The 21973-nt window shown below is 35.4% G+C and overlaps 2 protein-coding genes across 2 annotated transcripts in view; one reads left to right on the forward strand and one right to left on the reverse strand.

Annotated features, from left to right (window-relative positions):
* SAV1 (salvador family WW domain containing protein 1) overlaps positions 1-4162 on the forward strand; it is a 31061-nt gene extending 26899 nt beyond the window's left edge. The window contains exon 5 of the mRNA XM_065872286.1: positions 2719-4162. Within this exon, the coding sequence (XP_065728358.1) occupies positions 2719-2920 (202 nt within the window). The 3' untranslated portion in view covers positions 2921-4162. The remainder of the gene's footprint in view (positions 1-2718) is intronic.
* A 596-nt stretch (positions 4163-4758) lies between these two features.
* Positions 4759-21973, reverse strand: part of ATL1 (atlastin GTPase 1) — a 78221-nt gene continuing 61006 nt past the window's right edge. The window contains exons 7-14 of the mRNA XM_065872809.1: positions 18186-18278; positions 16947-17085; positions 12875-13002; positions 11670-11726; positions 10797-10868; positions 8730-9161; positions 7494-7508; positions 4759-5614 (exon numbers count right to left, since the gene is read on the reverse strand). Coding sequence (XP_065728881.1) covers positions 5504-5614; positions 7494-7508; positions 8730-9161; positions 10797-10868; positions 11670-11726; positions 12875-13002; positions 16947-17085; positions 18186-18278 — 1047 coding nt within the window. The 3' untranslated portion in view covers positions 4759-5503. The remainder of the gene's footprint in view (positions 5615-7493; positions 7509-8729; positions 9162-10796; positions 10869-11669; positions 11727-12874; positions 13003-16946; positions 17086-18185; positions 18279-21973) is intronic.

A 21973-nucleotide genomic window follows, 5' to 3' on the forward strand; every position in this document is an offset into this window, starting at 1 on the left:
GTATGTTTGTAAGTTTGCTCTCAAAAGTCTGTAACGTATCATGCACCTGTAAGCAAGGTGAACTATAGGATAAAATTAAAAGATTTAATCTTTAACGGGAAAAAGACCATCAGGAACATGTTTACTTTCCATTATTCCTCATGCCCGCCCCATCCCCCAACACCAGTCCCCAACAGCATTGTGGCACAGACTCTATTTTATCCCTGTGTCTGTGATCCTGCAGTATCACTGCTGACTCACTTCTGGGTGTAGGAGGAAAGGAAGAATGGGCATACTGTTACATAAGACAGGCACAGGGAACTTGGGCTACATTACAATACCCGGGGCTGGAATAGCAGTACTTTTGGCTCCTGAAGGCAGCATCCACTGGAGTGTGAACAAGGTTTTTTGGTAGCATTACAGCAATTGTTGTTTGCTTATATGGGTTATTTATAAGTACTGTTTGAATAGAATACTGCTGTAGGAAAAATGTAGCAAGAGAGATGCTATGAGAAAAGGATACTGGAGTAAACAGCCTATTTTCTGAATGATTTACCTGTATATTTAGAGTGTAGTGGCTAAGAAGTTAAACTGAAGCAGATTATTTGGCTCCTTAAGAAGAAAAGAATGGGAATTACATACTTTTCTTAAGAAAAGTGAATGGCGGGCATAAGCAGAAGGGAAGTCACTATATAGAAACAGCAGGGGCAAGGATTTGGAATGCAAATTGACACATTGCATACTTTTCTCATCTGTGGTTTTCCTTAGAGTACTTTTTCTTCTTCCCAAAGTATTTTCACTAAATATTCTGATTTTCTTGCTTCTACACAAAATCCTATTCTTGATGCTAAATGCTGTGATTGGGAAGTCAAAATTGTCTGAAGCTTTTTTCTTTTTCCTTTTTAAAAAAAAACTTGAATGCTTATACAGAATGATATTCATGTGTTACAAACAAGTTTGATATTTATCAATATTACCATATTCTTCTCCCTTCTTTTCCTTGCTAGAATGCCCCAGATGATAAATGAGCTTTAACGTTCTTATAGTTCACCTGGCATAAACTTAAGTATCTTGAATCAGTAGACATTGCTGAAATGCCCCTTAGCAATGGAATTCAGACTTGGGAAGATTAAGGTTTTTTGTTAGGAGTTACGAATTTGTTTCAAACAAATAAAATCTTAAGGTACATGAATGGCAGAGGTTCTAGGAAATACCTTGCAGTTGTTTCTTCATGGAGGCTCATTGAGTATTTCTTGTCATATTTCTCCAATATATGTTGGCAAATAGTTGGAGTTTCCCACTAAAGAGAATATAAAGCTTTCTGCCAAGTATATCTTTTAGTAAATTTGCAGTGCTCAGTAAGTAAATTAGTAAATTTGGGATCCAACAAAATACGTTTACCTTGTGATTTTTGTGTACTGTGCTGTGCTTTTGGTATTCCTGGAACACATGACCAGGTTGTTCAGAAATGTATGTCAGCATACCAAGCACAGTCTATAGCTCATACTGGCTGCTCTGTATTTGTTTACTGTTTCCCTTTTTAAAAAAATATTACGTGATCCCCTTGGAATAAGATGGTAAATGAATTACCAAACAAAGGAAATGGGTAGGAAATGTTATAAATGATTATTAAGAATAAATTTACTAGAATTTACAATTAAAGTTCTTCCTATTATGTCTGTTGTGCAATATGATTTGAGAAGTATACCTTTAATACAGGTATATGCCTTGCTCTATAAAAACTTGTTCAAGTTTTTTCTCTAGTCTTAGTAGGTATTATCATTCAAAACTATTACTGTGATGTGCCTTAGTCCATATAGTTCTCTGCCTTTCTGATCTTTTAATCACTAAACAATTTTGCAAGAGATATGTATATAGCCTCTTTAGGTTTCATCTATAAAATGAGAAGATTGGGGTAGAGTGCTGTCTTCAGGTCCCTTTCAATTCAAAGTGTAAATTACTGCTTTAGTAGTTTGTTGTATACTTCATCTCAGTATGTGATCTACTTACCATTGAAGAAGGACTAAACACCTTCTGAACTGTATATAAATAAAAACTTAACGTGAGTCCGGCCCCACATGGTGCAGTCTTCTACAGTCTATTTATTCTGTCATTTTGAAAACAGCTTATTCTTTCCTTTCTGCTTGAGTTTTTCTGTATTTTTTGTTGTTTGTTTGTAATATTGTATACTCAACCTCAGGATTATTCAGCCCACAAATGATGGTTCCTTTTCCTCTACCTGTTTAGTTCCTTGTTTGCTGTAGTAAACAGTATGCCTCAAAAAGCTTTATCAACACTAATGACACAGATGATCTTGCCTATTTTTCTATATTATTCATTGCAGGAAAAATGTGGTCTAAAGTATTCTTACCTTCCTAACAATTAACTTTGGATGAACTTATGAATAGCATGGAATATGTTCTTCAGAAATTATAGAACCACAGTGGTTTGAAATCTTCATTATTATCTAGCATTAATATTAGAATAACTGATACATAAGATGAATGGAAATGGGTATTTTTTAACGTAGATTGAAATGAAGTAATATTAGTAGTTTTCTCCTCTCCCTAAAAAATAGTGTATTTAACTAGCAGTTAAAAACTTGGTTATTTTAAATTGAAATTTATCGTTTATTTAGTTATAATAAAATTGAAATTTATAAAAATAGAACAGTTTATTGTTATAAATACATATTTATGAATATGTTGTGAACATATGTCTGATTGTGTTTTAAAATAGATATGACCACATTCTGAAGTGGGAACTCTTCCAGCTGGCTGACCTGGATACATACCAGGGAATGCTAAAGTTGCTTTTCATGAAAGAACTGGAACAGATTGTTAAAATGTATGAAGCCTACAGACAGGCTCTTCTCACGGAGTTGGAAAATCGCAAGCAGAGACAGCAGTGGTATGCCCAGCAACATGGCAAGAATTTTTAAGTTAATTTTTTAAAAATAAAATTTAAGTTTTATTATAAGGGCTTTAAAATATTTTCACAGATTAAAAAAAAAACTGCAAACAAGTACTTTGGTTAATAAAGGCAGCTTACTTTTTTGGAAATTATAAAATTCTAATTTTACATGTATTTTGTTATTAAAAATATTCTTTTATTGAGAAAAAAATGAGTTTATCATTTTAAGAGCCAACATGGCAGACACTTCTAAATGCTGTATATTTGGAAACTGCTTTGAATATTCTCGGTGGAGACAAATGCAACAAGAAATGTCATTTAACCAGATATTAAATAGGAAATGATCAGTTGGTAAACTCTCACAGTAGCAGTACCTTTCTTCAAAAAACAGAACGAGAGAGATAACCTATGCAGTATTTAAAAAAATGTTTACTGCTTTAGTGTGGAATATTGTCTGGAATTGGATGGTTTAAATATTACCATTGTATAGTGCAAAACATAAAATGGGATTTGGGACCTTTATTGTGATAAATTTTTATATGTAATGTATGGAGTCACCTTCCCTCCCCCTCCCCCGAATGTAAAGAACCCTTTTAAAACATGTTGAGAAAGTATTTTTTGGTATGAAAGGGTGCAGGGTCTATAATGTTTCAGGAATAAATTTAGGTGTAAGGCCTGTGTGGGAAAAGTGTGCACAGCACTCAAGAGTTGCTAACATTACAGTACTTCCTTTGGACCAGGGCTTTTATGGCATTTAGTAACATGGTGCTGATGAGACAGTGGAGGCTTTTCAACAGCATAGCACGTTGCCATCCCAACAGACTGGGTTGAACTGCCAAAAATGACAATCAGGGATTCATTAAGAAATCTTGGTCATTAAATTGACTCTACATATCTTTTATCTTCTAAGAGTTTGTCACAGAACTTTAAAACCCAGTATTTCTCTCCCAGTTTTTTTCCTTTGGTTTAATAGTTATTAAGACATTGTTCATAATTAGCACAGTACGTTTGATTGCAGGCAAATTTATGGCACGTCTAGCCTATAAATCTCTAGAATTCTGTGAATTTCAAAACTTGTTGAAATAGCTCTTCAGTTATATTTACATGTGTTGTAAATATGTAAATAAATTTTTAGTTTAGGTAATCTTCCAAAATATAAAGCACTCCCAGTTAGATATCAGTGAATCTGAATTATTGATAAAATGTTGAAAATGTTAAATGTTTGATTTTATATAACAAGCTTATTAAATATATTTTTGTGGAAACTAAATGTGTTGCGTTTGAGTCCATGTTTTATGCATAGCACTTATATATATTCGATTTTTCCATTCGGAGGCCCATAGGCAAAGGAAGCAGTATAATGAAAGGGGTATTCCAAAATGAAAATAGACTAGTTGGAATGTTATCAGTGGGAAAAGTTATTTTGCAGGGCATGTGATCAGACTTTCCTAAGATGTGAGCTTAAATATCTTATGAACTCTCACACACTCTTCTGTTTTAATCATTCTTTACTCCTTACTAAATATTACCATTTTATTTAATTAAAGCTTAGCCATTTCTAAGAAAGTTAGAAATTACTCTGTTTTAGAGCTCCCAGATAAGAGGCATTACTTTTTTTTTCATTACCACACTTTTTTTTCCTCTAGAAAGTAAGCTCAATGAAATTCCACTACAGATTTTAGTAATTATAAAAACAATATAGAATCACTGGTTTAAAAGAATTGGAAGATACCTAAAAGGGCTTAGTGTACATGCCTTAAAATGGAAACCTAAATTTGTAATGGTGTCAACATGAAAGAAAATGCATTTTGAATTTAAAAAAAGAGATAGAAATCTTCATCATTCTTTATCATCACCTCCCAAACATTTCCAAATTCAGTTGTTTTTAATATTGGGAACCAGAGTAAACTTTAATAATAGTTCACATGTTAAAAGAATAAACCTATGATGAATACATTTCTTTGTGTACCAAATGAAAAAATATACAATGCAGTGAAACTCAAATACATATACAAAGTGATTTTTTGTGCATTTTTGATCAAGAGGTTTATATTCTATATTAAATCATGATAGAAAAGCAATATATAGTTTTTGATAAAGCAACTGAAAAGCTCTCTTATATGTCTTTTATAATAAGAGCTAATGGTATATGTAAGATGGTATAGATTGAATCAAGCCTATTGAGTTATGATGCTATGTTTTAACGAATGGCTATGTGAAATAATTTAAAAATTCTTCTGTAGAAATTAAATGAGCATATCCAAATGTGGAGTAATATTACTACATGGTTTAACTATAACCCGGTAGTAGAATTTAGGAAATTCAAGCAGAACACATGTACTGTTATCATAAATAGACAAATTCTTTAAATTATAACAGCATATTTGAAGACAAAATCAGGAAACTGTACATGTTAACAAAATAAAACCATGCATACATACGTCTGCTTATTAAACACTGAAATAAAGGAACTAAACCATTTTGCAATCTTCAGAGGTGCTTGGTATTTTACCCTGTTCTGATGGAAGCACTTTGAATGTTTGCATGGAGATGGAAAACAATATTTAACTGACAATTTGGTCATGCACACCTGTATTTTTGAAATTTTGGATTAAATTTTCTTCTTTTCTGATTGTTCAGTAGATTCTGACTTTGGTGCAGGAAAAGCTTGATGATACAGATGTCTGTGGGTTGCTGCTGCACTATAAAGCTTGTATAAAGCCTAGAAATAAAAGAATCAAGATTATAAAACATTGTATTAAATACACAGATATAACTTTTTTCCTTCTTAGTGTAATTAGTTTATGGTATGATATCAAATTTAGCATGCTAAATTTGGAATCCTTATATCATTAATCTGTATGAGATATACATTAATAGCTAATATCTTAGAACACAAAAGTATTTTCAGCTGTCCAATGTGTGGGTCGATCTTCATGGTAAATGTTCTATCCTCAGACTGCATTTTCTTTTACCTTTCACACCTTTTGGAGCAGAGCTTCCTAACCACTGTGCCCTAGGGGTGTGTTGAAAACTCATACTGTGAATATTATTAGTTTTAGAGGAATTATAGGAGCTCATAACTTCTGACTGCCAATAGCTACTTTATTATACATAGGTAGACCACTTGCTATTGGAGCTTCCTGACAGGTTTTTCAAAAAGGGACCACTTTTATTCTCCATGATTTCCTGCTATGGTCATGCAGATAAGCAGGTGTGTTACCCTCTCCCCTGCCACACTGGGCTCTCTCAAAGATGCTCTCTTGCCTTGTTTCCATTAATTAGTTCATATCTTACAAAACGTTATTCAGAAACATTACGTCAGAGAGTCTTCATTAAAACTACCTCTGTCATTGTTGTCTGTTTAAGAGTGTTTGAGTCATAGGAATTTATTGCTTTATGTGTCCATAAATATTTTTATGTTCTTTTCTTTCCCCTCAGCTTGTGTGAGATTCATTACCTCCTCTGACTTTCACATAATAATGAACACTCAGTTAAGGCCAGTTTATCTGATGTAATTCTGAAGTCTGTAAAAAGTCTGAATATTTTTAGAAGTTGGATAAAAGCCTGATATCCTTAAATAGTAATCAATCCCCAGGAAATTCCATTCATTTTTATGTTTTTGAGTCTGCATGGCTACTTTCTTTTGATTTTCTTAAGTCTGAATTGTACTATCATCAATTCTATGAATGCATATTGGTGCAACCTTAGTTCTACTGTCTTATATGATTCTAACACATTCAGTTTAATCCATGTTCTCTTAAAAGCTTAGATATTTTTCTTAAGGCTTGATTTACAAAGTTGAAATTTGTTTTTACCTTTTTAGTGAATTTATTTTACTGAATCTTACATGAAATAATTCCTTATGACTTGTAAATATTACATGTATCCTTGGTATTTGATTGGACGACATAATCTAGTTATATATAACAGCAGAAACTGAGGAATTATGTGCTATCTCTGTAGTTGTTGAAGATCAGTTTTGCTTCCTGAAGATAATGACCTAAATGATTCCACAGAGATAATTTTTCTTACGTAACAAGTGATTCCTTCTTAGAAGCTTAGATTTTTCCTCAGATACAGAGTTTTGTGCAGTGGGAGAAATGAACACCAATTTACAGGAAAGTTACACTGCATACTGGTCTGAAACCTGCTTAAAGTGGTATAGGTAACTCAGAAGCCAAAGTTAAAAACAACTTCTAAAGATTGTAGCTCCATTTACTCTCCAGTAGTTAAGTTTCCTGAAGATTCATAACTGTACTTGTTTCACTCTGCAGTAGGGCAAAATGCCCAACGTTGGAGCTTAAGAATTTTGAAATTTTCTAAACATTCAGGAAACAAAACATAAAATATTCATGATAATCAACTCTTATGTTTCATATGCAGATAAAATCATATGTCCAGAATAAGTTAAGTATTTTAAAACCATTGCCAAAATTCACAATTAAAATTGTAAATGCTAGAAGAACATAGGAGCTGTAGTCACCAAAGATTTTTTAATGTACATTGAGATATCCTTTAATGGCTACTTGGCTTATAAAATAAGAATATCATAATGTTTATAAATACATGCTCTTAATTTAAGAAGAAATTTAACTTACCTCATTTGTACTTCCCTGTGGCAAAGGCAGTTTAAAAGGGAGAAAAGAAAAGTATATATCCTGCTTCATTAATAGCATTATGATAATCAACTTTGTTTACAGTAGTAATTTGTGAGCATTTAAGAACAAATAACCCTGCAGAGTTTTTCAGTTTAGATTACATATTTAATGTGAATCTTTTGAAGAACCCAATTCTATATTCATCACAGATTTCAGCATCATATTCTAGGTAGGCTTTGGGATTTACCTCAAATAGCCTCTCTTCATCTTTTGAGGTTGAAGGGCTATTTGAGGCAGTGGCTCAGAGGATCCAATTTTAATTCATTCTTTTCCCGTAGTGTTACCATTTATTTATCTCAACTAGATTCTTCAAAGACACACGGCAAATCCATCAGTTACAATTCTCTTTTAAAGAGTATGTATAATTACACTCAATGCTGGGAGAACTGTAGCTATTACTTGCTACCTAGAGACCATAAATATTCTTAACTCCAAACTTTTATGAAGAATCTCAACTTTAGCTTCACTAAATTCCCCTAAATTTAACTGAAGACACTTCCAGAATGACATAGTTGATTATTATTCTAGGTGTGTTTATAATTGTCTCCCCTATCCATACTCAATTATTTGAACAGTGGACCATGGTGACCCTGGGTTGGTTAATTGAACCATAAAGGACAACTGATCCATAAGCAGCTGATCCAGAGGTTGACCTGGACTCATGCCAGGGCCTGGTACAAATGTAAAGTTCAAATAGAGACAATGTGAAGTGATCAGATACTGTGTTTAGGGGTTTTACTAAAAGAGACAGTGCTATGACTTCAGATGGTGGTTTACATATGCTCCTAACAAAGCCAGTGCTAGTCAAATGATAGGTTGTAAGTATGAAGTAATGAACATATAATCGAATCACAATCAGCTAAATAAAAACTTGATTGTGTTTTCTCACTTAACAGCTTTAACTTTTAGGATAAGAAAAAGTGAAAACACTACCTAATCCACGTATGTTTGAAAAATATTGCAATGTTGACTGGAAAACAGTTGTGTAGGACTTTACATGTTATATTATAGTTAGCTGTTTGTATCTGGCCATCTTGACAGATTCTAAAGCTCTTGAAGACTGGGGCCCAAGTCTCCTGTTCACCTGTATATTTACAACATCTAACATAGTGTCCGGAACATAGATAGCATTCAAATGTGTGCTGCATTTAGTTGAAGAGAATTAAGTGTTCCTACCTGGTCCCACAAGGCTGCAGCCACTTGGTCTATTACAGCACCCAGCTCTCGGTATTCTCCAGAGTACCGGATGTATGCCCAGGTGCACAGAGTAATAAGGGTCAGTCCCATTATCATATTGCATAGGCTAGCTATGATGTCCAAACCAATGAATCCAGTCACACCAGCAATCACATATGTGATAAAGATGACAACAAACAGTGTGGCTGGGGTACGAGCTGCATGGAAGATATTTTTGCTGTCATTGTGCTTGATGTACTGGATGTAAAGTTCATCTATTTCACTCTCCAACTGTTGCAGGTAACGCCGGCTAAATTCCTCCCCACCCATCTTCTTCACCCCTCGGAATAGCTTCACAGATTCTTCCTTAAGTTCCAGATGTTTCGTCTGCAGGTCATTAGGGGCCAGAAATGGTTTGTCACCACCACAGATCTGTATCGGATAGAGAAGTGTTCACGCAGTGCACAGTACAACTAGCAACTGTATCACAATTTTGCACTTAGCTAGTTGAATTTGTTAGAACACATTACTAATCAGAAGGAGCCTGCATTATGTTTCGTCAGCCCACATCTTTCCATACTCCATTTCTATCAGGCGGGATTATAAGTGCGACTGGTACTTTATAGGTGACTTATATAAAGCCTTTCTTAATTTTTATTCTCTTTTCGACGTGGGAAGGAATATCCGTGACTTAATCCGATTTCCTCACGATGTGGAGGTGAACTGCAAACTCAGTTCATTCATAGAATGAATCCAAATTTAAGAAAACTACTTACAGTCAAGTTCCTGCAGGAAATTTATTCTAACTACACTGAACTAATTTTGACCAAATGAAGTTTAATTTAAAACAATGAGCAATGCTATAAAGCCCTAAAGTGAAACTGTGGAAAACATTTCCTTCAGCAGTTTCACTGATTTTTGTTTGGAGCCCATTCGGTATTTCTTCAAGAGACTAAATGGAAGCATATTAAATGTTCTTGGACCAAATTTTCAACTTTTTTTTCAAAAGTTACATGGGAAATCTCTGTTACCCATACCATTCACTTATTTGTGATTTACTTATATAAAGGAGACTCTCATTCCACTTCCCCTTTAATTATGTTGTAAACACCATTCCATATACTATATTTCTCTTGATTCTAAGACTCTTATCAATTTTGGATGCAATTTTGATTTTATAACATTTTCAGTGGAAAGAAAACTCATCACATTAGTAGATACCATAATCATTAGATGCCTCCTAATTCAGAATGTTAAAAAGAGGAAATATAGTACTTAGAAATATTGGTCCTTGCAGTTTATTTTTTTCTAACAGGTTTTTATATTTAAGATAGAAATTGGACTGTGGAATGTAGGGAGGTATAGTGGAGAGGGTAGCATATGTTATTTTAGCCACTAGATCTTATAAATAGTGGGAAAATCTGTACCCCTCCACCCCCGCAAAATGTGTGTGTTATAAAGAGATAATTCATTTAAAATACATTTAAATTGTGCACACATCATGTTCTCTTCTTGATTTGTTTTTAAAATATTTTAGGAATACCATAAAAATGTGATACACATAGTTTGAGAAAGAATAAGTCAAAGCCACTTCTGCATTTGTATACAGGGTAACTTGGAAGAAAAAAGAATGAGCTCATGGAAGAAATACTGATTTTATTTGAAACATCATTTAAGGGACTTCCCTGGTGGCGCAGTGGTTAAGAATCCGCCTGCCAATGCAGGGGATGCAGGGGACATGGGTTCGAGCCCTGGTCCGGGAAGATCCCACATGCTGTGGAGCAACTAAGCCCATAAGCCACAACTACTGAGCTTGTGCTCTAGAGCCCGCGAGCCACAACTACTGAGCCTACGTGCCACAACTACTGAAGCCCGCGTGCCTAGAGCCCCTGCTCTGCAACAGGAGAAGCCACCGCAGTGAGAAACCTGCACACCAGAACGAAGAGCAGCCCCCACTTGACGCAACTAGAGAAGGCTCACACACAGCAACGAAGACCCAATGCAGCCAAAAATCAATCAATCAATTAATTAATTAAAACATCATTTAAAATACTATTTAATTCTTACCTCTTCCATTTTTTTATTGTATGTATCCTTGGCAGTTGCCACGGCTGCTAAATTGTTAGCTTCCGCTGTGGCCTTCGGACAAAGTACAAAATATGATGTAAAATGGAATTCATATTTTATTAAACTTCCACAGGCAGTTTTCATATATGAGCATTATGTGCAAGAAATATGCAAGAACTCAAGGTCATCACATAATTTGAAAAGTGTTGAAATATTTCTACTACATCTTTTAAAATTAAAACTTCAAAATGCATAAAATATAGTTTACTCAATAAACCATAGTTCTAAAATGAATTTTCATTTAGAAGATTGTTCCTCTTTATAAATATTCTTAAGCCTTTCACCAAGTATGGGGGGGATCTATAAATCCAAACACATGGGAAATAATATATAGTACATTTTATATATACTAATATATATAAAAATATGTCAACTTTAAGGATTACTGATAGAACAGTGTATCACTGATAACAAAAAGAAACCATCAAGAACTTAAGAACTTTAAGAAATAAGTATGGAAAAAGTGAGTTTTTCCTTTTCTAAGTATAGAGGCCACTTGTTTAAAACCTGCTTTTCTACTTCTTGTTACATGTGTGAATCTAAACCACAGTCTGAGTCTTCTCCAAACAAATTTAGTACAAAGACAATGCAGACTCTTGTATCTCAGCATGCTAAGTGAGGCTGCTATATGTGTATGTGAAAATGTTTAGATGAACACACAAATGGGTAGTTACTAGAAAAATAATCTTCCAATAAGTCATTCCATCTACTATTTATATTTGGTGATTTCCAGCAGCCAGATTGGAGCATATCGTTAGCTTAGCTTTAGTGACAGTATGTTTTAGAATGTCAAGCCTCCTGATGAATAAATACCTGTAACATGGATTTGGGATGTGGTAATTCTTCACCTTGATAGATCTTTATATAAGCCTAAAAAAAAAAAGAGAAAAAGAAAAAAAGAAAAAGACTCACGTTCAAGTAATTGCGTTCAATATATCTCTAAGCCTGTTAAATTGTATTCTAAGGTCTAAGGTCTTGACGGTTCAAAAAAATAAATAAAGTCTTGATAGTTTCAGGAACTGTTATCTCTTTCTCATACTTTAATTCCCTCTTTCTTAATTCTTGTTCCCTTTTCTGAAAGGTCCTCTTCACACATCTCCACTTGCCAATCCCACCCTTCTTAAAGGCTTAACTCGATACCACCTCCTTTAAAACTTTCTCAGATCCCTCTGCTAGGAGTAACATTTCTTTTTCAGTTACTCACAGGAATTTGTACCTGCTGCTGCCACAAGCTTTATGGAACAGATCTGTTCAAGGGCCCTGAGTCTCCTACTAAATTCTAAGCTCCTCCACAGTGTTTTCTGCACAGCAAGAATTCAAATTTTAGATAAATAACATGTCATTGCTGAGAGTGGTGAAGGTAAATAATCACACAGGAGATATACAACCACATTTTAAATGACAAAACGTGGATTTTAAAAATTGATATTTTAGTCCTTGGAGCATCAATCTAAAAATTATATTGGTAACCGAAATCTATATATGTGTGTTGGTTACAAAAAAAAGTGTTATATTTGGGGCTCCCTGAGGTAAATAGGTAAATGCAAATTAAAATAGTTCCACTTCACATTGGCCCTTGGTGCAGAGAGCAGGAAGTGTGGAAGAATTTTCTCCAGGAGGAAGGCAAAGTATAGCCTGTTAGGGAAAATCTTCAGAATGAAGGTGAAATTCAGTATAGGTCATGACTGAAGACTAAGTGGTATGAACCCTGGGAAACATCTCCTCCCTCAAAAAGAGATAGACTTTTCCAACTCCAGGATACATTTATGTTTCAAAATATATTTCCCTCAAGATGAAAGGCGATAGTAAAGTTACCTCAAGGAGTTTTCTCAAAAAATAATTTCAGAAAGCAAGCTCCTCTTGGGAGTCTAACCTTTTTAAAAATCATTTCTGTATATTCCTCATGCCTTTGCCCCTATATTACAAAGTCTATAATTTTTTGTTGTTTAAAACAGGAACTGCATTCCAAACATGTCAAATCTAAGTACTCACAACTTCTCTAGAAATGAGAGTGATACCTTGAAGTACTCCACCAGACCTCGGCAGGTGATTTTGTTCCCATTGATCTCTTTAATGTCTAGGCTCTCAGGACTAAGTAGCCAAGGAATGAGTATTTTCAAGTTTTTGATGAATTCTTCATCTATTTCTACAAGTAAAAGCAAATTCATCATTTAAAAAATCCTATCCAGCCCTCCATGCCATAAAATAAAACATCCTTTGATTTCCTCTGTTTCTTCCCCAGTGATAAAGCTACTACTTACTTTCCCATCATCTAAATTACTCCCGAAACCCACTTTTCTCAGGGTGAACGATACTCCTCGCCCAAACTCCTATGGCTGATCTTTCTTATCTTCACTCCAATTACTTATTTATCTTGTCTTCCACCTATAAAATAGCTTTCTTGATATTAAATGCTATACAAATGTTTTACACCCCATTCACATAACCAGTTCATGTATTCTGATGCCTTTAAGTCCTGTTCACGGTTCATGGTTTTATATATATAGGGTCATAAAGGAGGGAAAGGGTGGATATTTACTGCTTTCTAAGATGTATTCCCTCCAGAAAATGTATCCAAAAGTTGTTCTGTATCTAGTGTGCCCACCTTAGGACAAGTGTATAGAAGTGGGGAAGGTGTGGTAACTACGACTCAAGTTCAAAAAGATAGTGATGCTGCTGCTGCTTCTAGTAGTGAAACGCAGCAACACACAATAACACTGAAAAAGGCTGGGTTTCCCTGGTGGCGCAGTGGTTGAGAGTCCGCCTGCCGATGCAGGGGACACGGGTTCGTGCCCCGGTCCGGGAGGATCCCACATGCCGCGGAGGGGCTGGGCCCGTGAGCCATGGCCGCTGAGCCTTCGCGTCCGGAGTCTGTGCTCCGCAACGGGAGAGGCCACAACAGTGAGAGGCCCGCGTACCGCCAAAAAAAACCCAAAAAAACCCCAAACACTGAAAAAGGCAATGGAGGCCTCATAGCTAGTGGATCAGAGGTAGTCTGAGTTATTTGGTACAATTGATTGCCCATGACCCATTTTATAGCATTAGGTTCAAACTTAACATTACAGATTTAGCACAGTAATACAGAAAACAGATCTTCAGAGAAGTCTTTTGAACACAGCAAAATATTTTTTTTTAGCAATAATTTTTTAAATCATTATTTCAAAACATATAGAAAACTACATAAGAAGCAAGATATGTCCAGAGACTTGGTATCTAAGAAAATGCAGTAACTGCCTATAATTTTTTCAATCTGAATTTCAGCAGAGTCACTGAGTTTTCAGGCTTTGGGATTGGTGATTTCTGAGGTCTTTTTTTTTTTTTTTTCTTTTTTTTTTTTTTTTCTGAGGTCTTAAGGATAAAGATTCAAACCTTATGATTGTGTTTGCGTGTTCCCTGCTTGTTATTATGACCCCAACATACACTGAAATACTAGTTTACATAAGAATTTATGGTTCTCTTCTCTTGCTTACTGCTTTTATGACATGTATGAGCATGCCACTGGAAATTCTTCCAACTTTTTTGCTTCATGTTTTGTACAGCTTTGAAATTTGTGTCCATATTGCATGAGGACTTGGACAGGAGTTCATTCAAATTTATTTTTCTGTTTGCACTGTACCAATTTTTACTGATAATTGTGCTTTGTATCCGTATAGGCTTGTTCAAATGTATTTATTATTGTGGTTTGCTTTTAGTTACCGATTTTCACTGAAATACTGGTATTTGTATTATGTTACTATGCTCCTTTGTTGTGTTTTGTTGCCTACTATGTATTCGTATTCATCGATGCTAACAGTTTTCTTTTTTGCTATATGATTTTATGCTTTTTTCAACATTAGTAGAATATTACTATATATCTAGAATATATGAATTCTTCCTGAATTTCTGTATAAAACAAAAAGATTTCTCCTTATAAAACCACTTTAAAATCACCTTCAAAACATGTACTTAAATTCCACTCCCCCCACAAATTTCCTTATAAAATTGTTAATGGGATAAGATACAACCTGTGTATCTAATGCACCAACAACTGTGTTAATTATCATCAAAGTAACCAGCGTCACAGCATACATTTGGATTAAAAATGTGTTCTGAAGATAGCATTAGCCATAGTCTATTTCTACAAGTGTGCTGAAAGAGTATGTGAGAAACTATCATCAAAGAATTTTTGCACAATTGTTTGTTCAAAGACATTTCTTCCCCAGAGGCAACCACTCAGATGCCAGCCCTCTGGAGAACAGCATGGCCAGCAGACAAGACATCCTGGATAGAAATAACACCACATTATAAGATTCAGGATGGAAAAATAATGTAGATAGCAGACTTTCAAAACTGCCCAAAGAAACACTGAGGCAAAGCAGAACATTTGGGCACACAGAAGGATTTAGCAGCAGTCCTATAAAGTCTCAATTAAAATGGAAATTTGATGGGCAACTGAAGCTGCCTTTCATTTCTCTTTCTCTCGGGCTAGCCACTTTGGTAAACTCGCAACGTATGGATAACTGTAAACCAACTGTATGAGTCAATATATGTTTAGCCATGTGAGTAAAATTTGATGGAGAACAAATCTATTAAAAAGTACAATTTATATCTGCATGATTTGTCTTAAACTCTCTCCCTGAGTTCTTTCATTGCAAACTGTATCCATTAATTTAAGAACTGTAGCTGTGTACTACAGGAATGAAACAAGGCAGAGTACTTTTTTGTCCCAGTAAAGGACTGTTGTTGAAGGCCTGCCCCTGCTCTGCCTGTTTATGGCTCTCCAACCCCAGAGAAGAAAGAAAGGCCTTGTGGGAGCCCTCTCTTTATGTAACTTATTCAAAACACATTGAAGCCATTAGGTAATTGCACAGTATCAAGAGGTCTGTGTGCTCACTAGCGGGTTGGAATTCGTAAGTGACAGCGAAATTGTAGGATCCTGGAATCCATGCGTTAATATGTGCCTACAGCTGTCTGTTCTGTTGTATAAAGAAGAGACAATTTAAAACATGTATAAAAACAATGCTGATGATCGAGAAATTGGGGGTTCTATTTATGATATTAGCTGCCATAGTGAAATATAAGGTATCTGAGAATAAACGCCATGGATACATGGGGAAAACAATAGGTTTGCTTTTCAAACTTGCCAGTTGCATACAACTGGACACAATGTTATGTTGTCCTTTTTAAAAGTAATTTCAAAGCCCTTTGAGAACAACTGTGCTTCAAAGCTTGTTATGTCACTGTCTCATCACCCCTGGCACAATGCAGAAAGGCCACAGTAAATTAAGCAAATGTCCAAACTCAGTGGTGTACTCAATGCTAGGCTTACAAGTAAAAAAGTCAGAAATGTCTTTGTACCACCTTGTATCAACTGCAAAGCAAATATCTAAAGACCTGGTGATTATTAGGCAAGATTAGCTTCTGCTTCTGCAGACCCCTGCCTCCACCTCCCACTGCCCACCCCCACCCCCGTTTTTTTTTTTTAACAATTTGAGTTGCTTTGGAATCTTTAAACATTAGTCATGCCTCTGTTTAAGAGATAATTACATGCTGTTAGTTTGAAAAACACTCTGGTGCTTTTGGTTTTTTTAAGAAACTGGTCCTCATCCAGAAGAGGATTTCATTATTACTGAAGTTTTTAATGATGTATAATCAAATTCTTTAGCAGTAGTTTTAAAGAGCTTCACTTCAGTACTATGCAATATTTCTATCTCTAATTATATAACTTAACACAAACATTCCAATAATATAGGCATCTATTTTCCTTTTTCGTGTAAATAAGGAAAATTAAAAAGGAAGATATTAAGGAGCATTTCTCAATACAGAGGTGAGCAGGAACCTAGGAGAAAGGGCGAGGGTTACTGCCTCCCAGGTGAATGCAGGATTTAGCCTATTTTCTCAGTGTGCGTCTTCAGTACCCATAGAATCCCATAGTTCACCAAGGAGGTACTCTAGCCTGAGCCCGGGATTCCCAATCCTCCTGAAAATTTCCAATCATCAGCCTCACATCAGTGGATAAACAAAACTAGCAGCCATAAACCCAACGGATAAAATGACATTTTTGTAATCAGACTAAGTGACATAAACGAATACATTAAAAGACAGACAAACCTTTCAGTTTTCCATCAAAGTTTGGATTGGTAGCTACTTTTAAGCCAGGATGAGGTAGCAGAAAACAGGAAATTTTGGTGAAACAGGAATGGATGTGTTTTCTAACATTCTGTAGTTCTTCATGCTGGTTCCCCGAGACCTGCAGTAAATCATTCTGAAGTTTAAACTACTTTCAACACAAATTGAACTCCAAAAGAATTCTGTGGCATTTATATTTGCTGTGTCTGTCTGGTCACAATGATAAAAAAAAAATGACATGACAGGGCTGATACTAAATATGGAAAAGTTTGGGGTGAATTTGCCACATGGCCATATCTAAGTATAGCATACATATGGCATTATTATTACAATTAACAAATATCTACTCTTACGCTAACTTAGATGGGCCTTCCCATTTTTTAGTATAAATCAGTGGGGTTTTACTCTAGCTAGTTCCTACAAATTCAAATTTTAAATCAAAGTACTCACAAGAGACATGAGGAGATCATAAGATATTCCTACCTTCTTTTCAGGAGGTACTCAAGACAGCCTCTTGTCACCTGGTAGGTATACATTTAAATTCTAGAAAGGCATCTGGATAGTTGGATGTTTACTTAAAAGCTAAACTGCCCCCTTTTTTCACATGCATTTGACATTTAACAGTACAAACTACCCTAAAAGTAACTATAACTTAAAAAGGTAAGCTTAGAGATTCTGATTATCGAGGTAGATTTTTTAATCTCCATTTTTTTTTTCTGATTACTCAGTAGGTATTTTGGGAGATATCTGTTCAGTGTAAATAATTCACTCACTATTGAACTATCATGACACAGCAAGTGGAAAGCCTCCTAATATCACCTTCTGTGAACTACTAGCAAAATGTCCTAAGATTGACTTTGGGGATTTCAAAAATTAAATATTTCTGTTAAATTGACCTTAAACCTCTACTAAAACACGAATCCATATATTTGTACTGTCAGTCTTGAACAGATTTAATTCTTCAAATGAAAAGTTTTATCTTTAGGAATAAATCATGGTTTTATAGATATTTACAAAAGAACTCTTTTTCTGTATCATAATTATTGATAATGTTTACGGTTGTAACTCTGACATTATTTTAAGTATCAATCTTAGTTTGTTCATAGAGATACTATGAAGGTCAAATGAGATTGTGGCTACTGAGTATCTATTCAGCAAATCATTCAAAAATAATTTAGGTTACTATTGGCGAAATTTCATGCATCTAAATAGTTAACAAACCTTGAGGCGTTTTTCCAAGAATTTGGAGCCACCGTCAGCTCCATACGAAAATTCGTATGGGAAACTCCAGTCTCGAACAAGAAATATCAGACTCTAAGAAACAATAAGAAGAAAAGATTGTTAAAGGAACTCTAAATTTCCTCCCTCTGTTTTTTATTGAAATATATTAGATATTATTGTCATTTGAATAGTGTTCTTCTCCACATAATGGAATTAATAAGCAAACATGAAACCTAAGAAAGTTGTTTCTGAGCAATCTCCCCGCTCTGAGATCATCCTCCCTGTTTCCACTGAATGTGAACAGAAAGCTGCTCCCAAACTGATTATTAAAGTTACATAGTGCCATTCAGCCAGTTTGGGGCATGTCTGTCAGTTTTCAGGAAGCTTTTTATGAAGATTCAAGTTTTATTTGAGGAAAGTTTTCTCCTTTCATTTGTCTAAATATTTTTCCTCTATTACATTTGTTCTACTCTCTTCTGCAGGGGCTCTCCTTATGCATACCTGGTAGGCAGAGGGGGGAGAATCCAGGTTTTGTGGGGCCCTGAAGGTTATACAATCTGGTGGAGGGGGAGGGCTCAATAGGAAAAAGGTACAAAAATGGGCTTGAAAGTTAATATTTATTTAGAGTAAGATACCTCTGTAATACTTTTTTTCCCCCAGTTTTCAGCTACAAATGCTTTGATCACTTCTTCATATGATAGTTTTGAAATATTTTCTGTTGGAAAGCTAATTCAGTCTTTCCTCTAACAAGGGCAAAACTTTTTATTATAAAAATGTTTTTATTATTAATAGTTTAGAAATATTTCAGCTTCACAATTTGTTATTTGTAATATCATATACATTTTTAGTTTCTTCATCTGTCAAATAGAAATAATAATGGAACATGTCTCACAGGAATACTAAATGAGATAATATATATAAGGCATTTTGAACAGCGCCAGGCACCTAATGCTATGTTAGCTATTTGATTTTTATTTCAATGGCCACATAATATTTTCGTACACGGATAGGCCATAGTTTATTTTGCCATTCTCCTAGATGTCTTCCAGTTTTTCTATTATTCTAAGAAATACATTGATAAACATTCTTGAAGCTGAATATTTGTTCACATCCAGAAGGATTTTATCAGGAACTGTTTCCCAAATTAGAGTAATCAGTAGAATCATTCGAGAGGCTTCTAAAAGTACAGAATTCTTGGGTCCCACCTCATACCTACTGAAACCAAAGTAAGAGTAGCTTTCATTTATTGAGTGCCTATTATAAGCCAACCACAATACCAGAATTATATACATGGTATTTCATGCACTCCTGCAACAGCCCCAAGAGAGGTTATAATTTATTATTCACCTTAAAAGAGATATATAAAGATCACCTCCACCCTCACCTGACATTAAGTAATATGCCCAAAGCCACACAGCCAGAGTAGAAGAGTTGGAATTTAAACTGGGGACTTATTCAAAATCCCTGCTGCACTGCCTCAGAGTTAAGTATAAAACATATAGTTTACAATCTGAGGCATTAAAGCACTCTTTTATAAGTTAGATTAAGTTATACTTCAAATTTTAGTTTCTGTAAAAACGTAGGAAGTTGAGAAAAAGTAAGAATATTTAATGAATTTAGCTATCTTTAAATATTCTAAGAGTTTACATCTTTGGGTTTCTAATTGAAGCTTTTAGTCTTCCCCATTAAAATTTACTATCTCTTTTAAGCTATAGGTTCCTTTTTCATCCCTTTTTTCCCTTTACAGTTTATCTGTTGAAGAACCCGGGAATTTGACATGTAGAGATTCCCACAATCTGGACCTTGCTGACTGCATATTCACGGGGCAGTTCAACATGTTCTTTTGTCCTCTGGATTTCCTGCAAACTGGCAGCTGGATGTAGAGGCTTGATCTGACTCCGGTTTTATTTTTTTGGCAAGACTATAGGAAGCAGAGTGTTCTTTTATTAGGAGGCACATAGTATATGATTATTTCTCCTTTGGTGAAGTTATGTCATCTTTGCTTAACTGAAGCTCATTCTTCAGTAGATTTCTCATTAAGGGCTCATGGAAACAACATTCTTTGTGTTCTTACACGCTGATAACAGTTTGTGCCCTTTATAAGTGAAAGTCAGTTTTGCTGGATATAAAATCCTTGGCTCACACTTTCTTACCTTAAACAGGGACTCTTCTTAGTTTGCATTATGGATATTTCTTGTTTCACTACAGTGGAAGCCTGACCCCCCACCCCTCTCTCCCTCTCACCCCTCTCTCTTTCTCTCTCTCTCTCTCTCTCATGTGTGTGTGTGTGTGTGTGTGTGTGTGTGTGTGTGTGTGTGTGTGTGTTCTGTGGATTCTTGTGGGGAGAGGAGAGGTTCTTGTGGAGAGGAGACTTTTAAAACATCTATATACACTATCTTTAAATAGTTCACTATCTTTAGATAGATGGCCATTCTTTTGTCAAAATATGATAATTTGTATTTAGAACACTTCTACCTAAAACATGCATTTTGAAAACAGAGGTTAGCTAAGAAGCAACTTTTGCAAAATAGAGGCTCATGAACCAGGATAAATGAAACCAACTATGTGGATTTGGCAATTTTCACATTTTTCTTGGGAGCGTTTAGTCTCATTTCTTGGTCTTTTTCACTGGGCATCTTCCCAAGTCAACATAATGAGGACCATGTGTAGAACAGGATCAAAGATGAAGTCTTATTTTCTTAATAAGCAATCTATATTCTATCTCCCTATAGTGTCAAATTCCAAGTTCCCGGGGCTTCCCTGGTGGCGCAGTGGTTGAGAGCCCGCCTGCCGATGCAGGGGACATGGGTTCGTGCCCCGGTCCGGGAAGATCCCACATGCCGCGGAGCGGCTGGGCCCACGAGCTATGGCCGCTGAGCCTGCGCCCCGCAACGGGAGAGGCCCCAACAGTGAGAGGCCCGCATACCACAAAAAAAAAAAAAAAAAAAAAAAAAAAAAATTCCAAGTTCCCTGCCTAATGGTCCCGTCCAGTGACGTGCTGGTATAAACTGGCTCTCCAGCAGCAGCAACATGCCTTGATTTGTAGCATTTGACAATTTCTGTTGTGCAAACCTGCCTACCATGGCTGATGTCAAGCTACTAACAGTTTAATACTTGGCTTATATAATTCCTGAATATTTACTAGTTAGCTGTCAAAGTAATATGAGCCAGCTACAGAACCACCACTGGCCCCATCCCCTCCCGAAATAATTTGTATGCTTTACATTTATCCTGTATGGAATGCTATGAATCTCAGTTCTTATTTCAAAAGCCATCCATTTTTCCACACTGCTGAATTTTGATTTGTTCATACATATAGGTAGAGATAAAAAATCAAGGACACAAATTACCCTAATTTGCTCAGATAAGAATATCTGAAGTCATACTTTTTAAAATAAATTAAATCCAGTCAGGCAACTGGGGCAAATGATGGACCTACACCATGCATATCCTACAAATGATCATATTTTTTAAATCATGAAAAACATCATAACCTTTGTTTATTTCCCTTTGGAGACCATAGCCTTTAGGAAATTATTCAAAAGGAGTGCTATAGCACTACTATTAGTAGTAATGAAAATGGAAAAAAAAACCCAAATGCTTAACAATTAATTGGGAATGGCTATACAAATTATGGCATATTAATATATTACATAGCTATTAACATTGCAAAATGTGGAATATATCAATACATGTGTTGATTATATCAGTATAAAAAAGCCATGTGGGGGCTTCCCTGGTGGCGTGGTGGCTGAGAGTCCGTCTGCCGATGCAGGGGACACGGGTTC

The sequence above is a fragment of the Phocoena phocoena genome, chromosome 2 (genome assembly GCF_963924675.1).
Source record: "Phocoena phocoena chromosome 2, mPhoPho1.1, whole genome shotgun sequence".
Classification (NCBI taxonomy): domain Eukaryota; kingdom Metazoa; phylum Chordata; class Mammalia; order Artiodactyla; family Phocoenidae; genus Phocoena; species Phocoena phocoena.